The sequence below is a fragment of the Galendromus occidentalis genome, unplaced genomic scaffold, assembly GCF_000255335.2.
Source record: "Galendromus occidentalis unplaced genomic scaffold, Mocc_1.1 scf7180000077073, whole genome shotgun sequence".
Lineage (NCBI taxonomy): Eukaryota > Metazoa > Arthropoda > Arachnida > Mesostigmata > Phytoseiidae > Galendromus > Galendromus occidentalis.
This window is the reverse complement of record NW_003805061.1, coordinates 56,699-81,066: the sequence shown is the minus strand read 5'-3', so window position 1 is coordinate 81,066 and position 24,368 is coordinate 56,699. Positions and strand designations below refer to the sequence as shown.

The window sequence follows — 24,368 nt, the reverse complement described above, 5'->3', positions numbered from 1 at the left end:
GTTTCCACTTCCACCTTCCTAGTACTATGTAGAGCGAGGAGAGACATCGTCGACTTCAGTCGATGACGCGTTCGTCGAATTCCACGCTGCAATCTCCGCTCAGACGAGCAAGCTAGCGAGCAAAGCTCAAGGAGCTCTAAAATGAAATTCCCTCGAAAATCGGCTCCCTCAAAGGATGAAAGGGGGTTTGCATGCGCGGTCTCGACGTCCATGTCACGTAGAGTACGGAGCGAATCAAAGTTCTTTTCTCGCCTCACGTGAGAAAAATCGGAGACTCGAGATCCAGATAGTTCGTCCAACGAGTGCGAACGTCGTCGACGACCGGGTTTCAGAGACACATGAGAAGGCCGAGGCCTGCCATCCCGTCTCTCACAGTGCCTCGAGGGAGAAATTCCATGTAGCATCTCTCCTTCTCCGGACATAAATTCTCGATTCGTGTAGGAGCGCATTTGTCGTGGGACGCTGTCATAGGGGAATTTGTCAAATGCTTCCCCTATCGAGCATTACGACCCGGCACCTGCTGGGAGCGACTGCAGATGTCGATGCGGATCGGTGGCAGAAGGTCTCATGAGATGAATAATTTCATCCTCGATGAAGACCTCTGTTCCCGTGAGTTTTCGAAAGAAAAGAGGCTTTGTTTGCAGTCTGTCTACGTCACCTACCCTATCTGGATTTCTCCGAACGCGGCGTCGGGAACCAGTCCCCGGAAGGAGTGCGGGCCCGCTTTCAAGAAGTTTTCAAGCTCCAACTGTTTACGCTGTTCTTCCTGCAGTTGTTCTTTTGTCCTTTCGTTTCGGATCCGCTCTCGCGTGGCGTCGGCCGCAACCTCCTACCCAAGTATTAATCGTGAAAATTAAAATTAAGCGTTAAAATCTACGCTGATGAACGATTTCCTCCTTCGTCAGACGCCGATTTTTCAATCATGAATAATTGACTTCTCTGGGAGCTCATTCTGGTAGCCCTTCTCTGGGATGCGAGTGACCGTACCCGGAGTTTCTCCTGAATCGATTTCCTCTGTGCCGTGAACCAATCGGCTTGATGACGTGCATCTTTTAGAGCCTTGCCCACCTTAAATCAGAGGGAACAAGGTCGATCACATATCTTCAATCGACGATCCCTAACTTCCGAGATTCCTAACGAAGGCAATCAATAGATGTTTGGAGGATTAATGAAGCGTATTTTTCTCTCATGAAGTTTGTCTCGAATGAATGCACAAAGCAGAACGCTCCTCTCGTCGAGAAAGCCGGCACGTGCTCCTCTGCCGAACGCAGGTTGTATTTGCGGAACGCCGCGCGTCTGCACGGAGGAGAATCAATCAGGTAACTCCCCAGAAATCACTCTTCATCGGAGCTCGTCAGTATTGAGACGGAAACTCGATGCAGCCGTTTACAGATCCAATCCATGTAGCTACCTGAGCTTCGAGCATACGCAAACTTTATTCTGTGTCGAGGAAATTCCATTTCCCTCCTCTCAGACTTTCCGAGAAGCGAGCCGCTGTGTCGTTCGCTCGGTCGAGCCCGAAAAGGACGTCAGTCGTTCGAGAAGTCCCAATGGCGCATTCGCTGCAGGAAGGCTTTCGAGAGCCGTATTTTTTCCTATTTTTCCATTCTTCCTTCGTAACGCGGGTTTTAAGGTGCTTCGCAATTTTCAAGGGTCCTGAACTCGCCCTCGTTGATTCCATCTCGTTCGTCCATCGGAATTGTCCAAAAGATCGAAATCGAAGATCGATGTCGATTTATATCGGTATTCGACGCTCCGCTGCGACGCCCGCACGGGCACGAGAGAGAAACAATATTCGATCCGAAGCGGATTAAACAGAAATTCCGAGTCAGTGACGTGAAGGCGGATTCCTCCCTATGCTAGACGTTCCAGGCCTCTCTCGTTCATAATGCGCAGCGGAACTTTCCATCGAATACTCACCTCTTGACATCTCTTGGAGAGACTCCGTCTCTCAGACATGAGTCTGATTTTTTCAGTGGAGAGCTCCTCGATGAGTTTCTCAGCCAAATGGAGCTGCTCGACGGATTCATTGTAGGTCTCGCGGAGCTGCGAGGAACAGTGCCGTGAACTTTGCGGACTGTGTACGGAAGTCTAGAGCTGAAAGTTCCGCTGGCAGGGCCGGTAGACATGCTAGTGAGCGAGTGCGGATGGGGGGAGTCGAGCAGGAGAGGTCGTAAGCAACGCTGGTGGATTCAATAAACAATGTCGACAGAATGTTTGTTCCGCCGTAGTCAAACAACGAGCCTAGATTCGTATTTCACTCGGCAAACAGTTGAAGGCAGCTCGCTCGTTCCGTTGCGGCACGTCGTCCGACCGATCCGGCGCTAGACGGTCGCAACAATGGCGTGGTAGCATTCTTCGCACAACGGCCTTTCCCCCAGTGCTTCGCCTTTGGAACCAGGAGCGGGCTCCCAAACTGCTCGCACTCCTGGTGGGGTCAAGGAGTGGAGACGTCAGTGTAGACGCTTTTACGGAGCCGTTCGGAGCGGAGAGTCTTCCGAATGCGTCCAACCCACCGACGCTCCGCTCGCCATCGATCGCCACATCTAGATGACGAATGATGATGACCTCCCTCCCATCCATCGATAGTTCCAAAAGCGCTCCCCGCCGATGGACGAGGGGATTTGCAGGGGAGGAATGCCCCTGACCCGTCGCGGAGATCTTATGAGAACTCCATCTCTCGCTAACGCCTCATTATTCGCTCCAACTCAGCTGAGATCGTCCGACGCATTTCCTCGCCCGGGTTCCTGCGGTGAGGAGCTGCGACCGTTCCGAATCGGTGTCTGGAGTCTCTGAATGAATTCGGTCACGTAGAACAGCGTGCCAATGATCGATAGCGAGCCCTCATGTTGTCCGCGGACGGGGCTTACCACCGGGAACCATTCGCGAACGGGTACACGGAGATCCGCACCGAGTTCGAAGAACACTTCGATGGGATAATCGAGATCATCGCGGTGATCGAATGGAGTGTCTGGCTATCCACCGCTCTATCCCACTCGGGCGCTCGGTCCACGAGTGGTTTTCTACGCCGCGGGCTCTTAGTGAGCACCTCTGATTCCCCGCCAGGAGCAAACACAACACGTGCTCTCTAGCGGGGTACCGCTGGGCTCAGCAGACCGACAATCCTGAACGCAGCTCCCCCCGACTGAGAAGCGGAAGGATGTCATACCTCCCTTGAGTAGAAAACGCTCGCCTCATATGCATGAGGTGGATCTGCTCTCTTGGCAATTCCATGGCAGGAAACTAAGAAGAACTGGATTTCGTCCTCCCATGCACGACAAGCAAGGCTCGGAGGTATGCGCACGCAGACCGCCTTCGGAGCTCCCTAAGTGAGCTCTGCTGCTCGCTTGATGGTCTGGCAGTTTCCGGGGAATCGCGGGAGGTATAGAGTGGAAACTGAAGGGAGAAAGTGTCAGGACAGAGGACGACCTTCGTCTAGATTTCAGGAGTCTAATACATAGCCAACAAGCCAGCGAGCGTCCCGGACGCACTAAGAGCAAATGCGCGGCCGAGGCGTCTACTGCGTCCATAAGCTTGTTTGCATCCGTGTACTGAACCGAGAGAAGTGTGTGTCTTTGAGGGCCAGTGTTCTGTTTACCGGACTGAACGCTGTCCGAAGAGCATGACAATTGAGTTTGTCGAGCTCTAGAATATTCATACGGAGGAACGACTTCGTGCGAGGGAATGCTCTCCCCGAGGAACGATCTTTACGGGTGCATGCATTTCATGGTATTAGCATGTTCAGGCCAACCTGGTCGATCTCTAGCTTGAGATTCTGCTTAGTAAGGTGAGACTCGAGCTGCTCACGGATGACTTTGATCTGGCAGAGACGTAGAACGGTCGAGATCCTCTGGGAATACTAAGAAAAAAGAAAAGAAAGTCTCAGTTAGCGGAATATGAAGGCTATATCTCAAAGGCCCCGACAAACTCGGCCGGTTAAGGAAAGTTCGCGAGCCCCTCCTTTGTAAACAACACCTCACGGGCGGCGGCTGAGTGAGGCTGCATACTGGTTCGCTGCGGGGTGCGAGTGCGACAAGAGCGATTTCCAACTGAGAGTGCTCGTAAGCTCAGCCTGCAGAAAGGGTCTTGTCTGGTTCCGACGAGGAACGATTGCCCGCTAAGCGATCTCACGGCGTTCAGAGGACACTACGGGAGCTATGAAGAAAGACGGAGCTCATTTCTAACGAGAAGGCGACCTCGCTGGGTGGAAATCCGACAGAGGTGCGCCAGGGGAGGGAACGACGAGAGTGGAGGGTTTTTTTCGGAGGGGGCACAGTATTGAAAGTTATTGCGCGTCTCTTCAAGTCCTATGCTCGAGGATTGGAACCGACAATTTTTCGGAAGTGCCTTGGCTTCCGACGCACAAGGAGACTGAGCGTGCGGAGTGAAACGGCGTGCAGTTATTCTGCGACATCGAGGTGGAAGTTTCCTCGACCTTAACCTACCCTGCGAGAGGTGTCTGGAGGTGCATTCATGGCGGCTGCGAGACTGCCTCTAACGCCTCGGTCGGTTGTGCTCGGACAGAAGTCTGCTCTGGACACATACAGCAAGTCAAGGCCGAGACGTACTCTTATTGGAACTGAACTGTTCGCCGCGGAGTGTGAATATTCAATCCCTATGATTATTATTCATCATCGCGTCCCTGCTCGCTAGGTCACATCAGCACCGATCCGATATGCCCGGGAGACACAAGGACTCTTCTCAATACGTGCGGCCGGCTCTAACCCATGACGCCGCGAATTTTATGTTGTCCGACAGAGCTACGTCACCCGGAACTAAAATCGGAAGGATGAATGTAAGCTATTTCAAAAGAGTCTTCCGACCGTACCGAGATTCCCGCGCCATCTCTCAATCGCTGCCATCTGGGTCTTTTTCTGACGGTCTCTGAACAGCCGCCGCCGCCGTTTTCGTCATCGGTGCCTCGTTTTCGGAGGAACAAATTCCCGGAGGACAAAAAACCTTTTGACTTAATCTCAGTGAAGGTCCACTCGAAGCGGACGGCTCCCTGACGTCAAAGTTTTCCTTCTGAGAGTGGTTAACAGGATTCGCCTCTGTTCAATTCGATTTCTTCCGAGAGAGCAATCTGCGTTCCTCCCCTTGTGTGTTCCTGTTTCCTTCGGCCCGACATAAAATCGCTTAACCTTCAACGTCCGGATTATTTGGGCCGCTGCGGGCGTCTCCTGCAGCCCAGAAACAGCGGATGAGTTGAGTACGTACTCCTATACGTCATCTTGGTGCCGAAAAAAGAGAAACCCCATTTCGAGCACCTCGGGGAAGCTCGGAGGAGGACGAGGAGGAATTTCGAGAGCGACGCCGCGCCGTCGCTAAGGATCCGTGCAGGGTCCCAACTCCCAAATTGGGCGAAGCAGTGAAGGCAGTGCTATCTGACAATCCGGAGCGATAACCCGTGGACCGAGAAACTTCCCGCTCCCAAATCCCTTCCCGTCGTCCTAATACTCCACTCTCGGAAGGAGTCAGGTCAGCGCGAAGTCTCCGCTCCTGGGCTCCTCGATGTTTTATTTTCGCCGTCTCTGACGTACTCCCCTCCTTCTGGACCTCTCCATGTGCGGCCGATGAATAAGTCGGTTAACTTTCACTCATCATTCCGAGGCGTCTCGCAAACCGAAAATAATACCGAAAAAGGGATATCCACGAGGCGCTTGGTGGGGTATTGACGAAGGTAGATGGAGGGATTCCCACCGTTTGACTTCGACCCTGATTCTTTGGAGTCTTGAGCTGACTTGGCGTCATCAACCTGATGGAACCGCGGTAGATGGAATTCCAGAAAGTCAAGGTCAATTATCATCGAGTGGTTTCTTGTTTCGGAGGAGCAGGCAAACGCTTCCAAATGATTGAGCACACGAACTGGCTGTCTAGGACGAATGACGGACCCTTTGAGAATCTCTGCTTCTGTGATTATGGCTCGGTTCCAGGAAACTACTCAAGACTCGGCTAGACGTGGTCATGCATGGTACAAGGTTGAGCTCGATGATGAGCTCTATGATTAGAATTCAAATTGGGGAACGCGGCCTCGCACCGAACGACCAGCTATCAAACAGAGGCAGGTTGCAATCCATTCCTCGAGCCTCGAGCTCGGAACGACTCGGAAGTTACGGAGCCAATAGCCCCGATGTCTATTGCCGACCACCGTCCCAGGTGTGCGACGAGCGTTTTTTCCCTCTCGATTCAGCCCATGAAAGGTGGAAAAGTTGGCTTTCCCCTGGCTGGCTGCTCTCAACGGGGCAGCTCGCGACCGGGATTCCCTCCAGGATTCTGCTCAGTATTCCGGCCAAGATTCCATCCAGGATCCCGTTCAGGATCCCGCGCAGGATCCTTCCAAGGATTCCGTTCGGGCTCCGGTCAGAGCTCGCCTGAGCAACGGGTGGCTCGACTCTCGATCTGTGTCACAGTTGTTTTTTACTACTGTGCGCGTGCGTGTGTGAGTGAGTCCTTTCCTGTCGTTTCTATCTGTTCGGAATAACGCTTTGACGTCACGCCGAGCCTTGTTACCCAAAAACCCCTCGACTGCGTCTGCTATCGGAGCGAGAAGTTGTTTATGCCACACTACGCAGTTGCCGGGGACTTCTTCTCCGATTCTGATTATTCGCCTCAGTCGTTGAGTGCGGCAGGAGGAGACTCCGAGTGAGACCGGAATCCCGAGTGAAACCGGGATCAAAAGGAGTTGATTGAGAAGTTGCGCGATCAACGACAAAGTCCGCTGACTGTTAATCTTCCGCTACGGATTCAGCGCTGTCCGGCTGAGCAAGCGGCCCACCGGCCTTTGTGTATGGTGCAGTGGTTAATCCGTTCCGAGGAAACTCCTCGTCGAAACGGCAATTACCTCGGAAAGGGTCCGAACACGACCCGCGCGGTCGTCGAGGCGGACGGCGCGCGGGAACGACGCGAACTCTCTCCCACGAGCGACTCTCTCCACGCTTACGTCATCCTGTCTATCCATACATCCGTACGTCCACCCGTTCCCGTGTCCCTCCCTCTCGGCAAATCCATCCATCCCTTAACTTTTCCGGGCCTCCCTGCCTGGACGGGCTCGGATCCAGTTCCAGGAGCGAGCTTGCAAACGAGCGAGAAATTGGTGTTCGCGGCTGGATAAAAATTCTTTCCGCATGTCGGATCGATGAACAATATTAGGTTTTATTTACATTCGACGCAGTAGGAACATCCCTCATGGAAGATTATGATACAAAAAAAGAAACAGCTTAGCCCTGCTGTTCCAGGGACCATAAACTAGGAGAGATTGTAGATAGCATATATGTACACTTGTGTCCGTGGAGGATCACGTGACGAGCACTTTGATGGCATCGATTGGAGCCCGGCGGCTGCATCACCGTCGGGGAGATTAGCTCTTCGAAATGCAGTCGACTTCTTCTCCACGTCGGCAGGTGGAGTCGTTCCTGAGCGGCTGGATGGATAAGGGGCAAAAATCGAGTCGCTTACGCTCTAACGAGAGAGGATAGGCGTAATTCACGAGAATTCATCGACCTGGTATTTTCCCAACTCTCGGTCTGTCGTCCATACGGAGCTCGGGTCGATCTAGGGTCGATTCGGTTCCTTCTATGAGTTCTCATTCCTTCGTTCAGCCTTTCATGCACTTTTTCATCCATCAATCCATGCATCCTTCCATTCATTCATTCATTCGTTCTCTCTCTCTTCAATCACCCATGCATCGCTCCCTATTCACATACATGACTTTGGACCTAACATAAATAGTTGGACGAAATGGCATTCGGCAGCAAATGGTGACGCTAGCCTCGCGGAGGATTCAGACGTGCTCGATGAACACGTCGCAATCCGATGACGTAGACGAATGCGTGCAGAGTTGTTTCGTCGATGAGCAGTTGTCGCTGTTCGACGCAACCGATTCGGTGCACGGGCTTTCGTGCCCTAGCCCGTCCTTGCCGAACGTGCAGAAGCTCAGCCGGTAGGCGCTGCTCTGCTGGCTCTGCGAGGGCCTGCGAATCACAGGTGGGGAACGCGCAGGCTTCTTGAAGGACCTGTGGAAAGAGCGACAATTAGAGCGGAATTCAATTATGAGTCCTGTTACGACGAGCGATGCAACAGAGGAAAAGTTATCATTCGACGAATGCGTCAACGCGGGAATGAGGGAGGCACCCCCGGGCTCCGGGACCTCCGAGGGAGCAGTGGCACCGGCCGCACTAACGCGTTAGAATAACGAGATTAGGCTCCAGATTTGGTCTTCTCCTGGAAAGGTCCAACGAAATATGGACCCAAATTCTCTCAGACGGTTCGGCATTCTATCTATTGACGTCCCGGAAGTTCGGGACCTTTGTCGCTCCTCTCCGCCTCTCCACTCACTTTTGGAGGGGAGGTGGAAAACTCAGAAACAATTAAAGGGCTCGCTCGACGCATGACGTCTTCTCCCATTGCCGTGACGACGACGTCCTCCTCCTCCTCCCCCTTCGCCTCGTCCTGGATCGTCGTCACCTCACCCGGAGTCGCGCCGCCGCTATTGCCGGCGTCGTTGTCGTCGACCCTTCTCTCAGGAATTTAAAAAAAACTCGACTTCGAATCTAACGAGCTGTTTGTGTTTGGCGATTGGACTCGTACCTGGAATGATGGCTCTGAGCCCTGGAAGCGTTCCTTCCGGCAACTCGTGACAACGTCGGTGAAGAAGCCGCCGTTAAAGGTCGTCCTCCTTTTCTCAGAATAGATTTGGGTAGAGTCTTGGAACCGAGTCCAAAAACTTGTACTTTGCGTCCGTCTAGGTAAGCCACTTGAGAGTCGAAGTCGCCGTGGTTCGTCCAGTTGATAGTTGTCTTCGTTCTCTGAATCTGCAATGTTGGAATGTTGGTCCCGGCTTCCGATCTATATTTAGAAACGGGCGTCGTTTTTTGAGGGCATCGTCTCGACACTCGTCGGAGGTGCGTCCGACCTCTGGAGCTCCGGGGGGAGCTCCTTCTTCTTTTCTCGGAACAAACCTTTCGCGGAGCGTTGAGCACTTTTCTGTCGTCGTCACTCGACGTCGTGTCGTTGTAGCTCCCGCCGTCACTGCCCATGAACGGTCGCGGGAGCGAACGAAGGGTTTTGAAAGGATCCTCTTTCGAAGCAACGCAAATATTTCCCAAACTTGTAAAAGGACGGGCCGTCGGAGCGCGGACTTCGGATCGGGCACGTCGGGGTCTCGTGATGACATTGGGCATATCCTCCCATTCCGAGTACATCAGATTCAGTCTGCAACGAAAGTGAGTTCTCAATTACGTTCTGGAAGCGAGCTTCGAGGAACTTTCGGAACATTTCGGATCCATCGAGATCGTTTCCGCAATCGCAGGGAGCTGAGGCGCACTAAATATACGACGGGAGCAGACCGGTACACGTCAGGAACCCACGAGCTATCGCAGTGTATTGAGGGAAACATCCAGAGTCTCGATGCAGTTTTTCCCGAATCTACGCGTCCACGTTCCAACGGCAGGTTGTTTCCGGAGCGGGGAGATACAGAACACTTTCATTTCAAACCGTGGACGAACGAATCTCTATTTATCTGCATTCGCTGGATTTGACCACTTCGCGAGTCGTCTAGCGTACACCGATAGATACGCGGCTTCCGGGGCCGTGCTCCTTTTTGGCGCCCATCATCTCCATCGCCTGTTGGGACTCTCGGTCGAGTATTCCTTCGCCAAAAGACTGGGCGAGTTTTTTCATTGCTCGTTAGGATCTGCTCATTAGGCTCCAAATCCTCCGACAAACTCGGGCGGCAGCAGCGGCGGCTGCGGCCACCGCAGCCATACGGAGGATCGGGGAGCAACTCACCTTCCTGCGTCCAGGGTTGCAATTTTATTCTCCTGGTTCTCGGCGCGGGGTCTGAGATTATTGTTTGCTTCAGTTGGAATCGGCGGGAGAGGTATGTTCGGTGGTTTCATGGGAATCTTCCGGACTGTCTCAACGTTCGAAGGCGCTGACGCTTGAGAACTATTGGCTGAATTGTTATGACGATTGTTTGCTTCGCTTTCCATGAAATTCACGAGATTCTTCGTCGAATTTATGGAGTTGTTTTTGCGCAGATTATCTATGGCGAATTTATCGCTCACAGCCGGTTTCAGCGGCGTCTGGGCCAAGCCGTGGGAGCAGCTTGTCAGGAAGTGTCTGCGGAGAATAAGAAATCAGTATTTCGAGCATAATGAACGAGGATTAGGGCACCGCTCCTGCGTCTCAGATCATCCGGCGCGGGTAGGCACAGCGACTAATATCGTCGCGCAGGTGATTCCCAAGCACGAGACATCTGCGCTCAGACTCACCTCGTTGCTGGGAAGCAACAGCAGAGCGCCGCGACGATGACAGCTGTCAAGAGAGCTGATATCAGGATGACGAATATGACCATTTGATTCTCGAAGGAAGTCGCTGACGACAAATGCTGAATATCGGCCAACGTTACGATCTCCTTGCACATCATCGAGTTGTGCTCCACGAGGGAACGCAAATGCGATGGGATCTCTCGAATACCTCCTGTGGAAGAGTATTCATCGTCACCATCAGGGAATTTTCCTGATAAGTTGCGATCAGCAAAGAACTCGCAACGACACGTCCAGAATGTCACTCGGACTTGAGGGATTTCGGCCGTATGGCGGAGTACCTAGTGAATCTGAATGTTGAATTATTCTGTCTGGAGTAAGCTGAAAGGCCGCCCGCTTGTGCCGGGCAACTTATAATGACCAAGTTCGGTGAGCGGATTATCGAAATTGCAGAGGGTCGAACGGTTCTCGTTGCAGTGAGGGATCTCTCCTCTCGACTCCCTCTGCGACTCACTTCAACCAATCGAGCTCGCTTTTTCCCCCGTTCTGAAGGCTCTCCAGACTCGAACATCGTTCGAGCGCGAACGCGCAGGCAATAGAAAGTTTCGCGAGCCTTCCAGGCAGTCAGATATACGGGGAGACCCACTATCAGATAGGCAGACTATCCGAGAATGAGCGGTACCACGCAATCACTTCCTGCGCAAGCGTCCTGCAACCTGCCTCTGCTTTTGTCCGCTGCGACGGGGCGATCTAAATAAAAACTCGGGATTCGATTCACGAGGGTTGCGTCCCGGTTTCACTCGCTCATTCTCCGCCGTTCTATCCCTTTGAGTTCCACATTCTGCTCGTGCCTTTATTTCTCCGTGCTCCTTGAATTCCTTATCTCATCCTTGCAGTCCACGGCGTTTTCTCCTCGAAACAGGACAAGAGATGCCGGAGGGGCACTGACTCAGCAAGACTCGTAAATCCCCCGGAAAAGTTCAAGTGAGTATCTGGGAGACTCGGGGAGCATATTAGCACGGGAACGCGCCGAAAAATCCGCGATTCCCCCTCTCGATTGATCGGATGATTTGTCCAGAGCCGAAACCCATGCGAGAGGTAGGGGCAAAACCCCTCTCGCGATGATGCTGAGCCTAAAGGTCAGTGACTTTCGCTGATCTGAAGCATCGGAAATCTCAATATACTCATTCCTTGTGTTTTACCTTCTGTCTGAGTCTTTTAGATTGCGGTCTGCATCGAGAATCGAGAGCCGGTCCCTTGAGACAGGCTCAAGACTAGAGGTGGACTCAGACCTGCGGATCGGGTAACACTTACCAGGCACGCTTTTATCGGCCATGGTGTCCTCCATGAGCGTGTCCATCGGCATCAGACAACAGTCGTAGGCGGTATCCGGCGCCAAGTTCGTCACCGTGTAGTTGTAGACGTTGTTCTCCTTGCTCTGGACCGACGTGTCGCTGACGCGAACTTCAGTGAAGTTCTGCGTACCTATCCTCCGGGTGAGGACTATCCACTCGCGAGTGGCTGTCAACTCCTCTTCGTCGGTCATCTTGATGGGAAAGATCTACTTTTTATTATTGCACGAACAATTGATTTCGGAACGCGGTTCGAATTAGCGACCAAGCGGCATCGACGCGACGTGATAATCGTATTAGTCCTGGGGCATGGCGAAGTACAACTCCGCCTTATAATTTCCCCAGCGTGAGCGGAGACCCGAATTTCGCGTGGATTCTTACGTCTCGTTTGGAGCGTTGTTTTCCTCCGTCTGACCTCGCGATTCTCAGCCTCCAGCGCACCCAAATGGATCGTTGAGCTCCCTTCATGGCTAACAGCTCGGTCTTAGCCCTCTGCGAGACGGGTCGTCTTTCCAAAGTTGGAGCCATGAACAGCGACGACGCCTGAAACTCAAATTTCCCTGTTAGCATAAAATCTGAAATGTTCACGCACGCAGCGACACTCCCGAATTCCGAAACGTAATCCGAATTTCCCGAGAAACAAAGCCCCTTTCCCCTTCTCCTCCCGTCGTTCCTTCTCTCTGCATGCTGCTCAATGCACGCAAATAATTTATTGAGCCCGCTGGGGCTCAAGATGCGCAGCACGAAGAGGTGCTCAGGGGACGACGGACGCTTCTTCAAGAGACAAACTCCGATCATCAATCCCTTTTGATACAAGGACACAATCCTGTTAGCTCGAGCCGGGTGACGCAGAGTTCACTTTCGAACGACGCCGGCGCGGAACTTCGCTGCCACCGGCCATCAAAAATTACCGGACACAGCGCTGAGCTGAGCTTACTCGCCCCTACAGTTCTCGATCACCTCGTCTAGCTAAGACTCGTGGTCCTCCCCAGCCGTCCCTGTTCCGAGCGTCCACAAGATCGTAATGAATTATTCAGAAGAACGGAACAGTCCCCAAATTTGTACTCCGCGGTAATGAATTCTTCTTGAACAATTTCATCGAATAACCTATGCCATGAAGGGGAAAAAATAAATTTAATTATTAAAAGAACTCGGAAATAAAATAAGTTACCTGACTTGCTCTGGAGCTTTTGGTGTTGACCGACTGGCAGTGCAAAGGATCCATTTCGAAATGGTTGGACGACACTTTGACGCCGGCACAAACCACATAGGGAGTATCTCCCTCGAGGCCTTGTAGGATGTCCGTGAAAATTGCATCATCTGCTGAGGAGTGAGTCCCTTCTGAGCGATTATGTACTCGCATGGCGTACGGGCTTGAAGTTTCCGGACGGAACAGGACGGCCCACTTGAGATCTGCGGACGAAGTTTGAGGTTAATGCGATGCTTTTTTCCTCTAGATCACTCCTCTTTTTCCCTTCCTCGATCTTCGTGGGTGGGGGAGGGGGTGAAGCGAATCACTGGGAAATACGTTCCGGCGAACCATGAATTCGTCCAGCAGACAGCTCTCGAAAACTTGTAGATCGTCTTTTGCCTACTTGACCGCCTCGGGAAATCGTTCTTGTTCCATTCGAGCTCCCGACTCCCGTCGAGGATCTTTTGCTCGATAACGAAGATAGAGTTCTCGTCCGCGGGTTCTTCCTGGTATATCAATTTTTTTCCGACCCTTGCCGCCTCCAACGCACAATGAATTGAGTCAGACTTCAGACTTTCGTTGTTCGATATGCTCGATAAAAATATTTCCTGACGCTGAAGAAGCCGGTTCCCCCAGAACGAGAGAAGGGAGTTCGAGCGGTACGACGAACCGCGGACCAGCGGGTTCTCCATCAGACACAAGACATGCCTCCGTCGCTCTCCCATTTCGCAGAATGGTGATGATTTCATCGATCCTTAGAGGATTTCGGAAGTCGTTCCGCGTAAATTCAACTGCTCAACTCTTCTCGAGGAGATGACGATTCACTAAAAAGTCCGGAGCATGATCGTACGTGGAGACAAATAGAAGTAGAATCCCGATGGAGGGTGGACAGGAGCGAGAATTCTGAGATTAAATCATGCAGAACCTCAGATGGCGCCGCCCGAATGCCGTCGCTTCCACACCTCCTGCTCCGAGCGAGTATGGAAACGCGTCTCCGGTACTTGCAGTCGGTGTGCCTTTCCCTTCCAGCGGTAGACATTATCACTTGCATCGAAACAGCGAAGGATTCGCGATTCCACAGTCGTGTTCGCTGTTGCCATTCTTATTACGTCAGAGGGTCTAAGCCCCAGGCGGACTTAGAGAAGTTCGTCCGCGCCCAGAGACATCCGCCGTCGGGAGCCTTCGTTCCGCGCGATGTTAGAGAAAGAGAAAAAATATGAGCCGGACAGTCGTATGTCACTCCCAAAGCTTCAAATAAGCCGCTTATATCGGATTGATGTTAATTATTCAAGCCGACAGTATAATGAGTATTTCCCAGTTCAACGACATGCCGCCGCTCAGAACCTGGTCTTCAGCATTGTTTCAACTATTTTCAACGCTTGTCGTCGTCAGGTTATTTTTCCTCTAATTAAGCGGCCACATCCAAAACCTGAAAGCCTTGTCCGGTCGACCTTGTTGCGATCACTCCGTTCCCGACGGCTTGAAAATCAAGCGTCGCTGAGCTTCTGTCGAACTACGGGACGAAACAAAACGATGACATGACAAAAACTCATCCCCACTTTGTTTTGGGCAAAGAAGAAATGTTGTCTTCGATTGAGGCCATGTGTTTTTTTTTCGTTGTCTCATTGTAGTCGCCACCGCCGTCGGTCACCGCCGCCACTGGATGTTCCTCATTGATTTATGTTTTTCCAGGAGATTACCTGGCGAAGGCCGGCACCACAGTAAGATATTCTGAATCCCTAGACGAACATTCTGTCGGGGCTCGCCTCAGCAGCTAGCTAGGAACAATTAAAGCGTGTCAGGGACATCAAAATGGAGGTGATGCGGGTGGAGCCGGCAGAGGCAACGACGACGAAGCGCTGGGCAAAAGCGCCGACTCGTCTTACTCCGGCATCGCGTCGGTGTCGCCGCTCATCTTTTTGAGCGCCGCAGAGTTCTGCGGCTAGCGGTCGACAGCGACTTGTCTTCATCTGCTTCATCCTTTAACAGGTCTCACTCAGCAGGACCACGACGGTCACTAGACGAGCATTGTTTCGTGGACGCGCGACTGATTCAGATTCATTAATGACCGCGTGTTGACAACACTTGAGTTCAACAGTTCGTTTCCACGCAACGGAACACCGCAATACCTCTATGCAACTCCTCAATATAGCACGCGGTCACGCGGGGACATCTTTTGAATCGAGATAAGCAGATCACAGCAACTTCAGCAGTCAGTCTCCTCCTCGGACGTCGACATCACCGTCGTCGTCCGAAGGGTCCACGCTCCGAGCACCGCCCGGGAGACTCTATCATGAGTCGCAGATTTTCCGAACGAGGACTCCGGAACAAAAAAATCACTTCATGATCCTGCGCTCACTTCAAAGCTTGTACCGAAACTTGAAGGAGAAATGAGTTCGTCATATGTCACGAAACGTTATGTGATGTGATGACACGAAAGGACGGTCAACATCGGGAACTCTCTTCGAAAGCTACGCAGCTCACGAAAATTCTGACAAGAAGCTCGACGATCCATCATGTATGTACGGGTGGAAAAAATCAGAATAAAAAAGATCTCACCAGATACACAGGAAACTCATACTGTTGCTGATTTACAGACGGCCGGCGCAGTGATAATTCTGTGGAGTTGATTTCTCGGCGCAATCGCTTCGGCGCACGTCAGTGTCACAAATGCGGGAAAAAACGTTGATGGATTGATGGAACACTGATTTCTGGTGTTTCACTTTTTATGAAGCCGTGAGTTTCTTTCTTTTTCTCCTCTGACGTTCCTTGTACAAGTTGGACAGTTCCGATGCTCAACATTTTCCGTGATGTACGCGGCGAGGTCATTCAAATAGAAGTTACAATATCAAGGTTCGACTACGATTCAATTTCGCGAATTCTAAGGAGACATCAAACCAGCGCCAGCGTAGCGATGCACCCCGTCTATTTTGAAGGGACGCGCAGCGCGTACAAGGATTTCAAATGGGAAAACTCGCCACCTGGATTAAAAAGAGTCGATGTATAGGAGGTATGCTACTCACTTTTCTCTTCGACCTTCCAAGTAACGGAAATGCTGTGCTCCAGCGTCGTGAGCGCGAGTATCTGATGTTTCGGGAATCCTTCAACTCGGTACCGCACAGCGATCCGCTGGCGAGCGCATCCCAATTGCACGGGGTCGACCTGTTCGAGATGTGCTCCCCTCAAGTTGACGGGATGCGCGCAGATAGGTAAATTGATCTGTTGATCTACCCTCGAGCTCTGCAGTTTCCATTCGCGAAGCCACATTGCCGAACAATCGCAATGCAAAGGGTTACCTGGAAAAATGGATAAAAATAAAGTTTCATGGTCTTCAGTCCATTGTTCACTCCTCCAGAAAACGTAGAAAAACGAGATGGCCTGAGGTGCGCATCGCTCGCGTTTCGCATTACGTAGGAGCAGTCCCAGTCTATCAATCGAGAACGAATACCAGTTGGAAACCACTCTTCGGACCTGGTAATTGGAGTAAATTATTTCTTGCCACGATTCCCGCCGTTCGAGATCGAATTTCTGCGTGCTTTGGCACTCGACTTCGTCACAACTGGTTTCGTTGCGGTCGACAAATGCGGAATTCAAGTTAGTGGTTGGTCCGACAACGTACGGCGACGCAACGAATAATCATTGATCGACTGGAACTAGATACGCGGCGTGACTCGTTCGTGTTTTCTTCCGTCTCATGCACCATCAGATTCGTATGGCTCATGCTTGGAATCGGATCAGAATCTTTCTTTTCTCCAGCGTCAGACTGAGGGCCGATCAGACAATCCATCCGAACGAAGAGACAGCAGCAGAAACAACGGTTTCATAAGAACAAAAGTCACTATCTAATTGAATAAATTTGAGCGAATCGCGTCCAGCAAATCGGGCAAATGTCTCCGACATTGTATTCTGGTCGAACGACACTTCTTGAAACCCTGAGAATCTTCTGGCTCCCGAAGGTCGCTCCGTCGTCGACTGGTCGGACACAGAGCTGGCCAAGCGGCCTACAGCCTCTTGGCGGCGCGACGAATGGCCACCGCTTGGAAATTGTTCCAAGTAGCAAGAAAAAGGGCAACACCTCAGAAAAGCTCACCTGGGGCTTCACCTGTCACGCTGAAGCCCATTGAAATATCGAATTGATCAAAGCGTGGCCGAGAATAATCGAGATTTTGTCTCTAATGAAACGCAACCCGAGGGCTCGTTCTTACAGACACGCAACGTACAAAAAAATCGTATCGTCGTCCTGCGTGGCGAAGGTGGATCGGTTTTCGGGCAATGGCGGTGGCCGCACGATGGGGACGATCGGGGATTCCTTCGTCCGTCACGCTAAGGTTAGGAAATCGCGAGCCAAGATGACCGAGGAACGAGAGGATTTCGTCCAAAAGTGAAGGTTTGCCGCACTCGGGACCGTGGTGTGGAGGAGTTCCGGATGTCTCAGAGGACACTCCAGTGGAGGCACTTTGAACCCTCCTCGGCTCGGCTCCGGTCGCGTATCTTCTTCGGCTCGCGAGATCCTCTCCCCACTCTCAATACGAAAGTACTTCATCGGAAATTAACACCTCCTCGGGAGTTCGAGCCCGCCGATTTCATCCGATATGAAGCAAAAGAAGAGCTCATTCCTTTGGTCAGCTCGCAGTGGTCGGCCACAAAAATCGCGAGATGGACGGCGAATTCCGGGGGTGATTTTTCCTCGGCGGACAAATGAATTGCTTGTCATATCCGTCGAGGGGAAATTCGAACGAGATTCATCCGATGGACGCAGCCATCGGAGGTCACTCGCGCCAAATGAGGAGAATAAATTGGGGGGAAAGTCTGGTTTCCGTTCCGAGGCGTGACTAATTTTCTTTGGTGCTTCTTGCTCCTCGGACACTTGCCGAACCCCCTCCCCCATGTTTCCGCCAGAGCCGTGACCACGTTTGCGTAATAAAACTGAGCATGTGATCTCCTGCGTGGGAGTGACGGAACCCAAAGCGAGCTTGATGGTGAATCTCAACAAAGTTCGATGAAGATGATGATTTTGGCAATCGTGTGATTGTTCTCCGCTCGAGTAGGCGAGGAGTATGGCCATGATGCACTCGGGGCTTGGCATTGGTTTTCGTGGTGACGCTATCGATATCGACGACGATGCGGGTGGCAGCTAATCAATAACGATCCCGCACACCAATGAGTAGCTCTGCAGTATCATCTATTGTTCAGAGCGGGCATCGGTGGCATTGACAATCGGATGGAACACTATATGGAGGGCGTTTCCGGTTCCCGAGTTCCGGTATAGAAAGCGACTCGGACGTCGATGTGGATCAGCGGCGTCCTCCGACATTCCCCTCGATTCCTTGATCTCCCTCTTGGCTCCACCCGCCAGATCGATGAACAATCCATCATCCCGGCAGACCGCAAGCCGACTAATCGCGAATTATTGTTTTGTTGTAAATCGTGGCCCCAGACTCGCTCAGCGGGCTTCTAGGGTTCGGCTGGTGGAGGAATGATTCGACAACAAATCATTGATTCGATCAAGTCGCCGAGACGGCCGACAGATTGATGGACGGCTCTTGCGATGCCATACTCGTCACTGGAAGCGATACATCTGCCTGGTGGAAATCAAAACAGTGTGCTCAAACTGTGAGCGCCCGTCGGTCGGAGTCCCGGAGTTGCATTCGGTCGCGGTGTTGTATCTTGACCATGAGTGTCAAAGCGCGACGCGATTTGTCGACCCCTCAAGGATTCCCAGCGAATCAAATTGTAGGGTAAAGTTTTTGATCATACGGGGCATGGATTCCTTTCCATCCGATGTCAATGATAATTGCGCATCACTCACTCAGCTCGAGATTGACAAGTCCAGCTCTGATTCCGAACAATTAATTCAGAGATCCCTGAATTCCGAAGCAAGACTCCCAGACTACTTATTAGCTGGAGACGAGATAGCTCGATCCTTGAATTAAGCCTGGACTTGGGAAAGTTCTGTTCAAGAGCATTGCGAATGAGCAGCGCACCCTAAGACTAGACTTCGACGATATATCTTCAATGAACGTGAGAGGGTGAATGATTCGTAGCGTAGGTGCTGGACCCCTCCTCGATTATGATGGATCGATTATTAAGCGACCAACGAGTCGATTTCCAACGATTGGGAGGTCAAATTGAATGACACTTCCCGATTCAGATGACAATGGTATCAACGGGGGCTCTGGAGGAGCTTTTCTCGTTCGGGCGACAACAAACATCGCCTGGACTCGAGCAAAAGCGCAGACACAATTTGCCGTTAGCATCGGAGACAGGGGATAAGGCTGTGGTTAAAAGATCAAAAATGAGTATTCGCAGCAGGAAATGAAACTAAGCAGTAATTCCAGACCAAGGACTCGTCGCGTAGTCGGAACGACTTTCCCGAGTTTCGTTCTTCTGCTCCAATTCGACTGCCTCAGCGCCTGCGTCCCGATCTGCCAACCTGTTCGCCCGCTGCTCAAACAATGAGTGGATTTATTAAGGCAGCCATTTTGAAGGGATGATTGAGTGGAACTTATTCCGGGAAGTGCGTTGTCTTCACAGCTCGACGCTCAATCTTGCAACAATTCGCCTGTTAGCCACTGCTACAGCCCAGACTTCGATTACGATTGAATGTTCTCCTCCGCGGCGGAAGCGGGTAGCGTTGCTTTTCCTAGAGGTGAACACTTGTCATAAATCATCTAGGCGAGCTAGCTGCCAAGGGTCTTCGGATGCGCTCGACATTGTTACAATGTAGCGGAGTCTCGGCGTGAAACTTCGTGAACGAGTACTCTGGAAAATCGGTACGGAAACCGCGAAGCGGAAAAACTGGTGCAGCTTCCCGTGCGGCGGACGCGAGGCGGAAAGAGAAGGAAAGGACGCAAACAGAGACACCTCAGTGCAGAAGACGAGAAAGGGATCTAATTGAATCGTCCAAACAGTCTGATCGCCACCATCAAGGACCGGCGAGGACGTCTCCTTTTCCGAAGAATCTCTGGTCAGTGCCACAAGGCTGAAGCGCGAGGGAAGAGCGGCGGATCGGCCGGAGAATCTGTCCCGGGATTCTCAAGGGAACCGGGGCGTGTTCTACCCGATTCCAGGTCTAAGGTAGTTCGATCATTTCCCGACCCTTCATCGCGGCCCTCATTGCAGTACGTATGCCAATCACCTCCGGAAGATTCTGCGCAAGATTTCGGGGAATCATAGAGAACACGAAATGATGACCATAAGACATACCCCGAACGTGAGGATACGTGGATAATATTCAAAATTGAGCAGAAGACAAATACTTGCCCGTCATGTCGACCGTCAGGTTGCTCCCCGGTGAGGATGGCATGAAATAGAAGGGGAACTTCTCGATATTGTTCTTTCGGAGGCGCATCACACGGAGCTGGGGGACGAATTTCGATTGGAAAATTGGCGAAGTCTTCAGAGCGTTGTTGTTCAGACTGATTTCCTTGAGTTGAGGCAAGGCGATAGAATTCCATTCGGTGGGAACGTTGACGATGTCGTTGTTGTCGAGGAGTATCCGCTCCAGATGAGCGGCCGAAGGCTGGATGTCGAGCAACTCGAGATTGTCGATGTAATTCGAGGACAAATCGAGTAATCGAAGTCGTTTCCAACTAGAGAACTGGGATCGGGGTTCGAGGCTCCGCAGTCTATTCGAAGACATATTGAGAAACTGAAGTCCATGCAGATTGCTCAGGGAGTACGGTATCGCCGTCAGATTGTTCCGACTGAGGTCGAGGAAACGAACTCTCGAGAGGCCCGAGAAGGCGTCGGGGTAGATGTGAGTCAGGCTCGAGTTGTATATCCGGATACCTTCGAGCGTCTCGTTGAACTTGCTCAGAAAGAAGGGGAGCTCTGTGAAATCGCCGTGCAGCAAGTTGACATGCCTCACGGGTATCGAACTAACGTGGCTAAATTTCTTCTCTAGGTGCCGCACCGCTTCCAACACTCGATCGAGCGTAGATCCATCACAGTTGAAGATCAGCGCGTCGTCGTAATACTTGCAGCCCAGATGTGCTAAGGGATTGGCAGAAACGAAACCGCCGCCGTCACCTGCAGACAGTAGCGTCCCTATAGCCAGAACGAGGATGGCTCTCATCACTGTGCCCTCATCTGCAAAGAAAAAAAATCAAGGTGAGCAAAGATCACTGCGCTTCAAGATACCGTCGCGCACTCTCACAATGAACAGCAGAAGATTACGGTGGTGGGAAAAAAAAACTTGAAAGCTGAGCCGGCTGTCAGACGGACGGGTTATCCACGGTGATCGTGCCACGGGGCAGCGTGGCTCGAACCGCGCGTGGATCCTTCACTCAAACGGACAGACAAACGACAGTACTGTAGAAAGTCATCATCGTCATCAGCGGCATCGGCAGTCGCTCAGTCATCGATTGAGCCTCGATAAGAGATTTCGTCATCGCAATGACTCGCGCTGTCGAACTGTCGGTTCGGCAATCCGTCTGTCAAACCGAAGATACTGAAAATCCCGTTCTTACGCGAGGGCCTGAACTCTCAAGCCCCTAGGTGACGACCCTGCCCATCTCGCACCTGTCAGCGAGGATTTGTTTTGTCTCCGCGCTCGAAAAGATCGATGCCCATTCGCCGCTCCCTGGGATAGACCGAATTCAAGGGAGAAGGAGTGCTGGTGAAACACAGAATGGGGACTACCGAAGTGAACTTGTAAAGCATCGAGTTATCCCAAGGCTCTACGTTAGACGGCGTGAACTTTTCTTCGGGAGGGGCGTTACAGAATTGAATCCTAGCTCGTTCCAAGGTTCAAGCTTCAAAAACTAACGAGTTCGTTAACAAGTCACGGACTCCGAACAAAAGAGACTTTTTCCAGTTCGAATCAAACGCAGCTGTCAGCTGTCGGGCTCGGCATCTCTTTCCAATCAGTCGATCGATCGATTCATTCATGCATTCATCCCCTCGACCGATTAATCCGGCTGATCTCACAGCCCTGATGAGTCAGCTATCGGAAAACGAGCAATTGCGCATCTTATGTCACCGTTGACGTCATTCGACGCTATTTTATGCTTCCTGTCGATGGGTATCTTGATCCGAGCGTCTGCAAATAATCCTGTCGCTCGCCGTTGGCCGCTCTGTCTCGCTCGTCACAAGGAGCGCTGGTGCCGCTGTTAATAGTCGATCCACAAACCATTGCCCATCGCCCGTTTCTAATCTTAGCGGCTTGAGGACCGGTGAAGATCGGAGCTACCAAAAGGAGCGGGCCGACCTTTCACCGACTGCAAGGAGTCGGCTGGCTCGATTCGGACCAAACCTATCTTGGAAAACCAATAGCCAAAACGATTGCAGGCATCATCAAAAGCACCAGAAAAAAAAACTTCTTGAAATAGTGCGTTCTCCCCCAAAGCGGAGTCGCCTTCCCTTCAGAGCGAGACCTCACGACCCGCCGGACTTTGGGTGGGGTTCATTGAAGCTCACAGTGTCATCCTCCGTCGCTGCTGTTGCGGCAGCGAATATTCTGTGACAAAGGGGAACGCTGACGGGGATTGACATGTGGCGTGTTTTTCTCGAGAATTTCCTGCGCTTCTCTCCGTTTTCTCAACTGTCATCCTGATGGTGATCTTGGCGATTACCGGAGCCATTGTAATGGCGACTGCAGTCGTTATCACCTTCCTCTTCCAGAAGCTCTCCCGACCATCTTTCCCCATCCGCTGTCGTCGACTTGTAGCCATCAAGGGTCGTTGATTCCCACGAGTCAAGGTTGTACGATCAAAGTATTTGGCACGGGCAGACGTCTCTTCCGCCACCGGACGCTATCGCTTGACACACTCTCCGACCGCCCACCTGTGTGGTCTGTCACCCGAAATCGAGTGACCACTATTTCTGGTCGACAAAAAAAACGACGTCTTTCTCTTCTCTTTGCTTGCGACACGAATGCTTTCCGACGACAACGACGGTGAGGCTGACGAGAAGCGAGGGAGGGTGTTGTCTGTCTTGTGTAACGCTCCGGGCTGTCCGAACGGGAATCGCTTAAACTTTCTGGGCTACGTCAGCGTGCGTTCGGATGACTGACTTTCTGTCCGGCGGGCGAGAACGTTCGAGGCCTGTGCCGAGGAGACTCAAGGGAGTCCGGGAATATTGCAACGGTCGGAGACAGTATCTCCCCCTACGATGAAGTGGGCGGGAGAGATCGTTTCCGGGCGGTGAAATGGAATATCTCTGAGATTCTCTGAGCTTTTTCGGATTACGTACTCATTATTATCATCGACGGAGGTCGCCGCCACTCCCAATCGAGGTTTTTCACAGCCTTGTTACGCTGGATCTATCAGTTGGGTGACGCTTTGTATAATGCCGGCGCTCGAGAAAAAATGGACAACAAAGAAAGCAGCTGCTCGCTTCGGCGTGCGTACTGACAATGAGGCAAGCTACAGCACTTCGATGAAGACGGCGATTGTACTGCAACGAATACTAGTCATGAGGAACTCTCATTTATCGTAGATGAGGAAAAGATCGAAACTCGACGGTCATATTCTCGCGACGGGCGAGACCGATCGTTTGCGTGTGTTTCGGCGCTTTTAATTAACTCCTGGGGCTCGAACTGTTTTTTTCACGTGAATGGAGAAGCTGGTAATCTTTGGCGTCGATCTGTTTGCCATTCCGAGTCACGATGAGGGCCAGTCGGGTTGCTACCGTTTTGATTACCATAACGGTGATGGCGACGGACGGTCGGACGGGCGCGCGCTGAGACGGGCAGCGCCGTCTCTTCGGAGCACAGAACAGTCTTTTCCATTTGAATGTGGAAGAAGAACGGAACGAGAAATTCAAAACGCGAGTTCGTTTGCTCGGATTCGAGCTGGAGCAAAGACAATCGTCGATCAGGAATTTGATTCATCTCGGAACTGATGAAAATAGACGCCCGACAGGAACAGGCAGATGGGCCGCCCGGGAATTCCGGGGAAAAAGATGAAGATGCAAAGGAACTTGAGCGATCAGCTCGGTAATCCCTGCACGTTCTTTCTATTCCTCCCGTCTTATTAGAATTGCTTCATTTTTAGCGAAATAGCGAGCGTAATCCGTCTTATCACGCAAAAATCGGCTGCTCAGCTGTTTTTCGGAAACTCAATTAAAGGTCACATTATGTAACGAGCTGTGTTTGTCTTCGTGTTCCGCTCAGTCCAGACCGATCTTCATTCTTCTCGTTTGAAGCGGATGGATGCTGAAGCAGACGAATCTCAAATATTTCATAGTATCCCACGGGGAGTTTTTGCGGTTTCGTGACCGACGTGGGTGTTGTCTCATCCCTCGAATCTTGTGGTCTATCTCTCGAAGGATTGAGCGACTGGGAAGCTCGTCGGAATCCCTCACTATTTTCATATGATCGCGGCGTCTCTAATGCCGAATCGATTGCGCTCGATTCTAAAATTCCAATACGGTAGCGAATTTCGGAGCGCTTCATCAAGGCATGTGCTCCCGGGAGTTTTTCATGAATGTCCGAATCAGACACGTCAGAGGGACTTCACAAGAGCGGGATATCGAACCTTGGATCAAAGTGCTCTTAGACGATGACCACGAGTTGAGGACGGAATTTCAAGTCTCTGGTCAGACCGGCCGAGCCCC

General features: G+C 51.8%; 1 protein-coding gene across 1 annotated transcript; it reads right to left on the bottom strand.

The window, feature by feature from the left end:
* Positions 1–7,780: 7,780 nt before the first annotated feature.
* On the bottom strand, positions 7,781–23,456 carry LOC108863834 (uncharacterized). Its single transcript, XM_029110689.1, has 11 exons — positions 23,363–23,456; positions 20,073–20,900; positions 15,833–16,105; positions 12,794–13,030; positions 11,999–12,192; positions 11,580–11,811; positions 10,272–10,479; positions 9,787–10,119; positions 8,958–9,210; positions 8,587–8,810; positions 7,781–8,012 (listed from the first exon to the last, which is right to left on the bottom strand). Exons 1-11 carry the CDS (start codon positions 23,454–23,456, stop codon positions 7,781–7,783), a joined length of 3,108 nt encoding a protein of 1,035 aa, XP_028966522.1.
* Between the last annotated feature and the right edge of the window lie 912 nt (positions 23,457–24,368).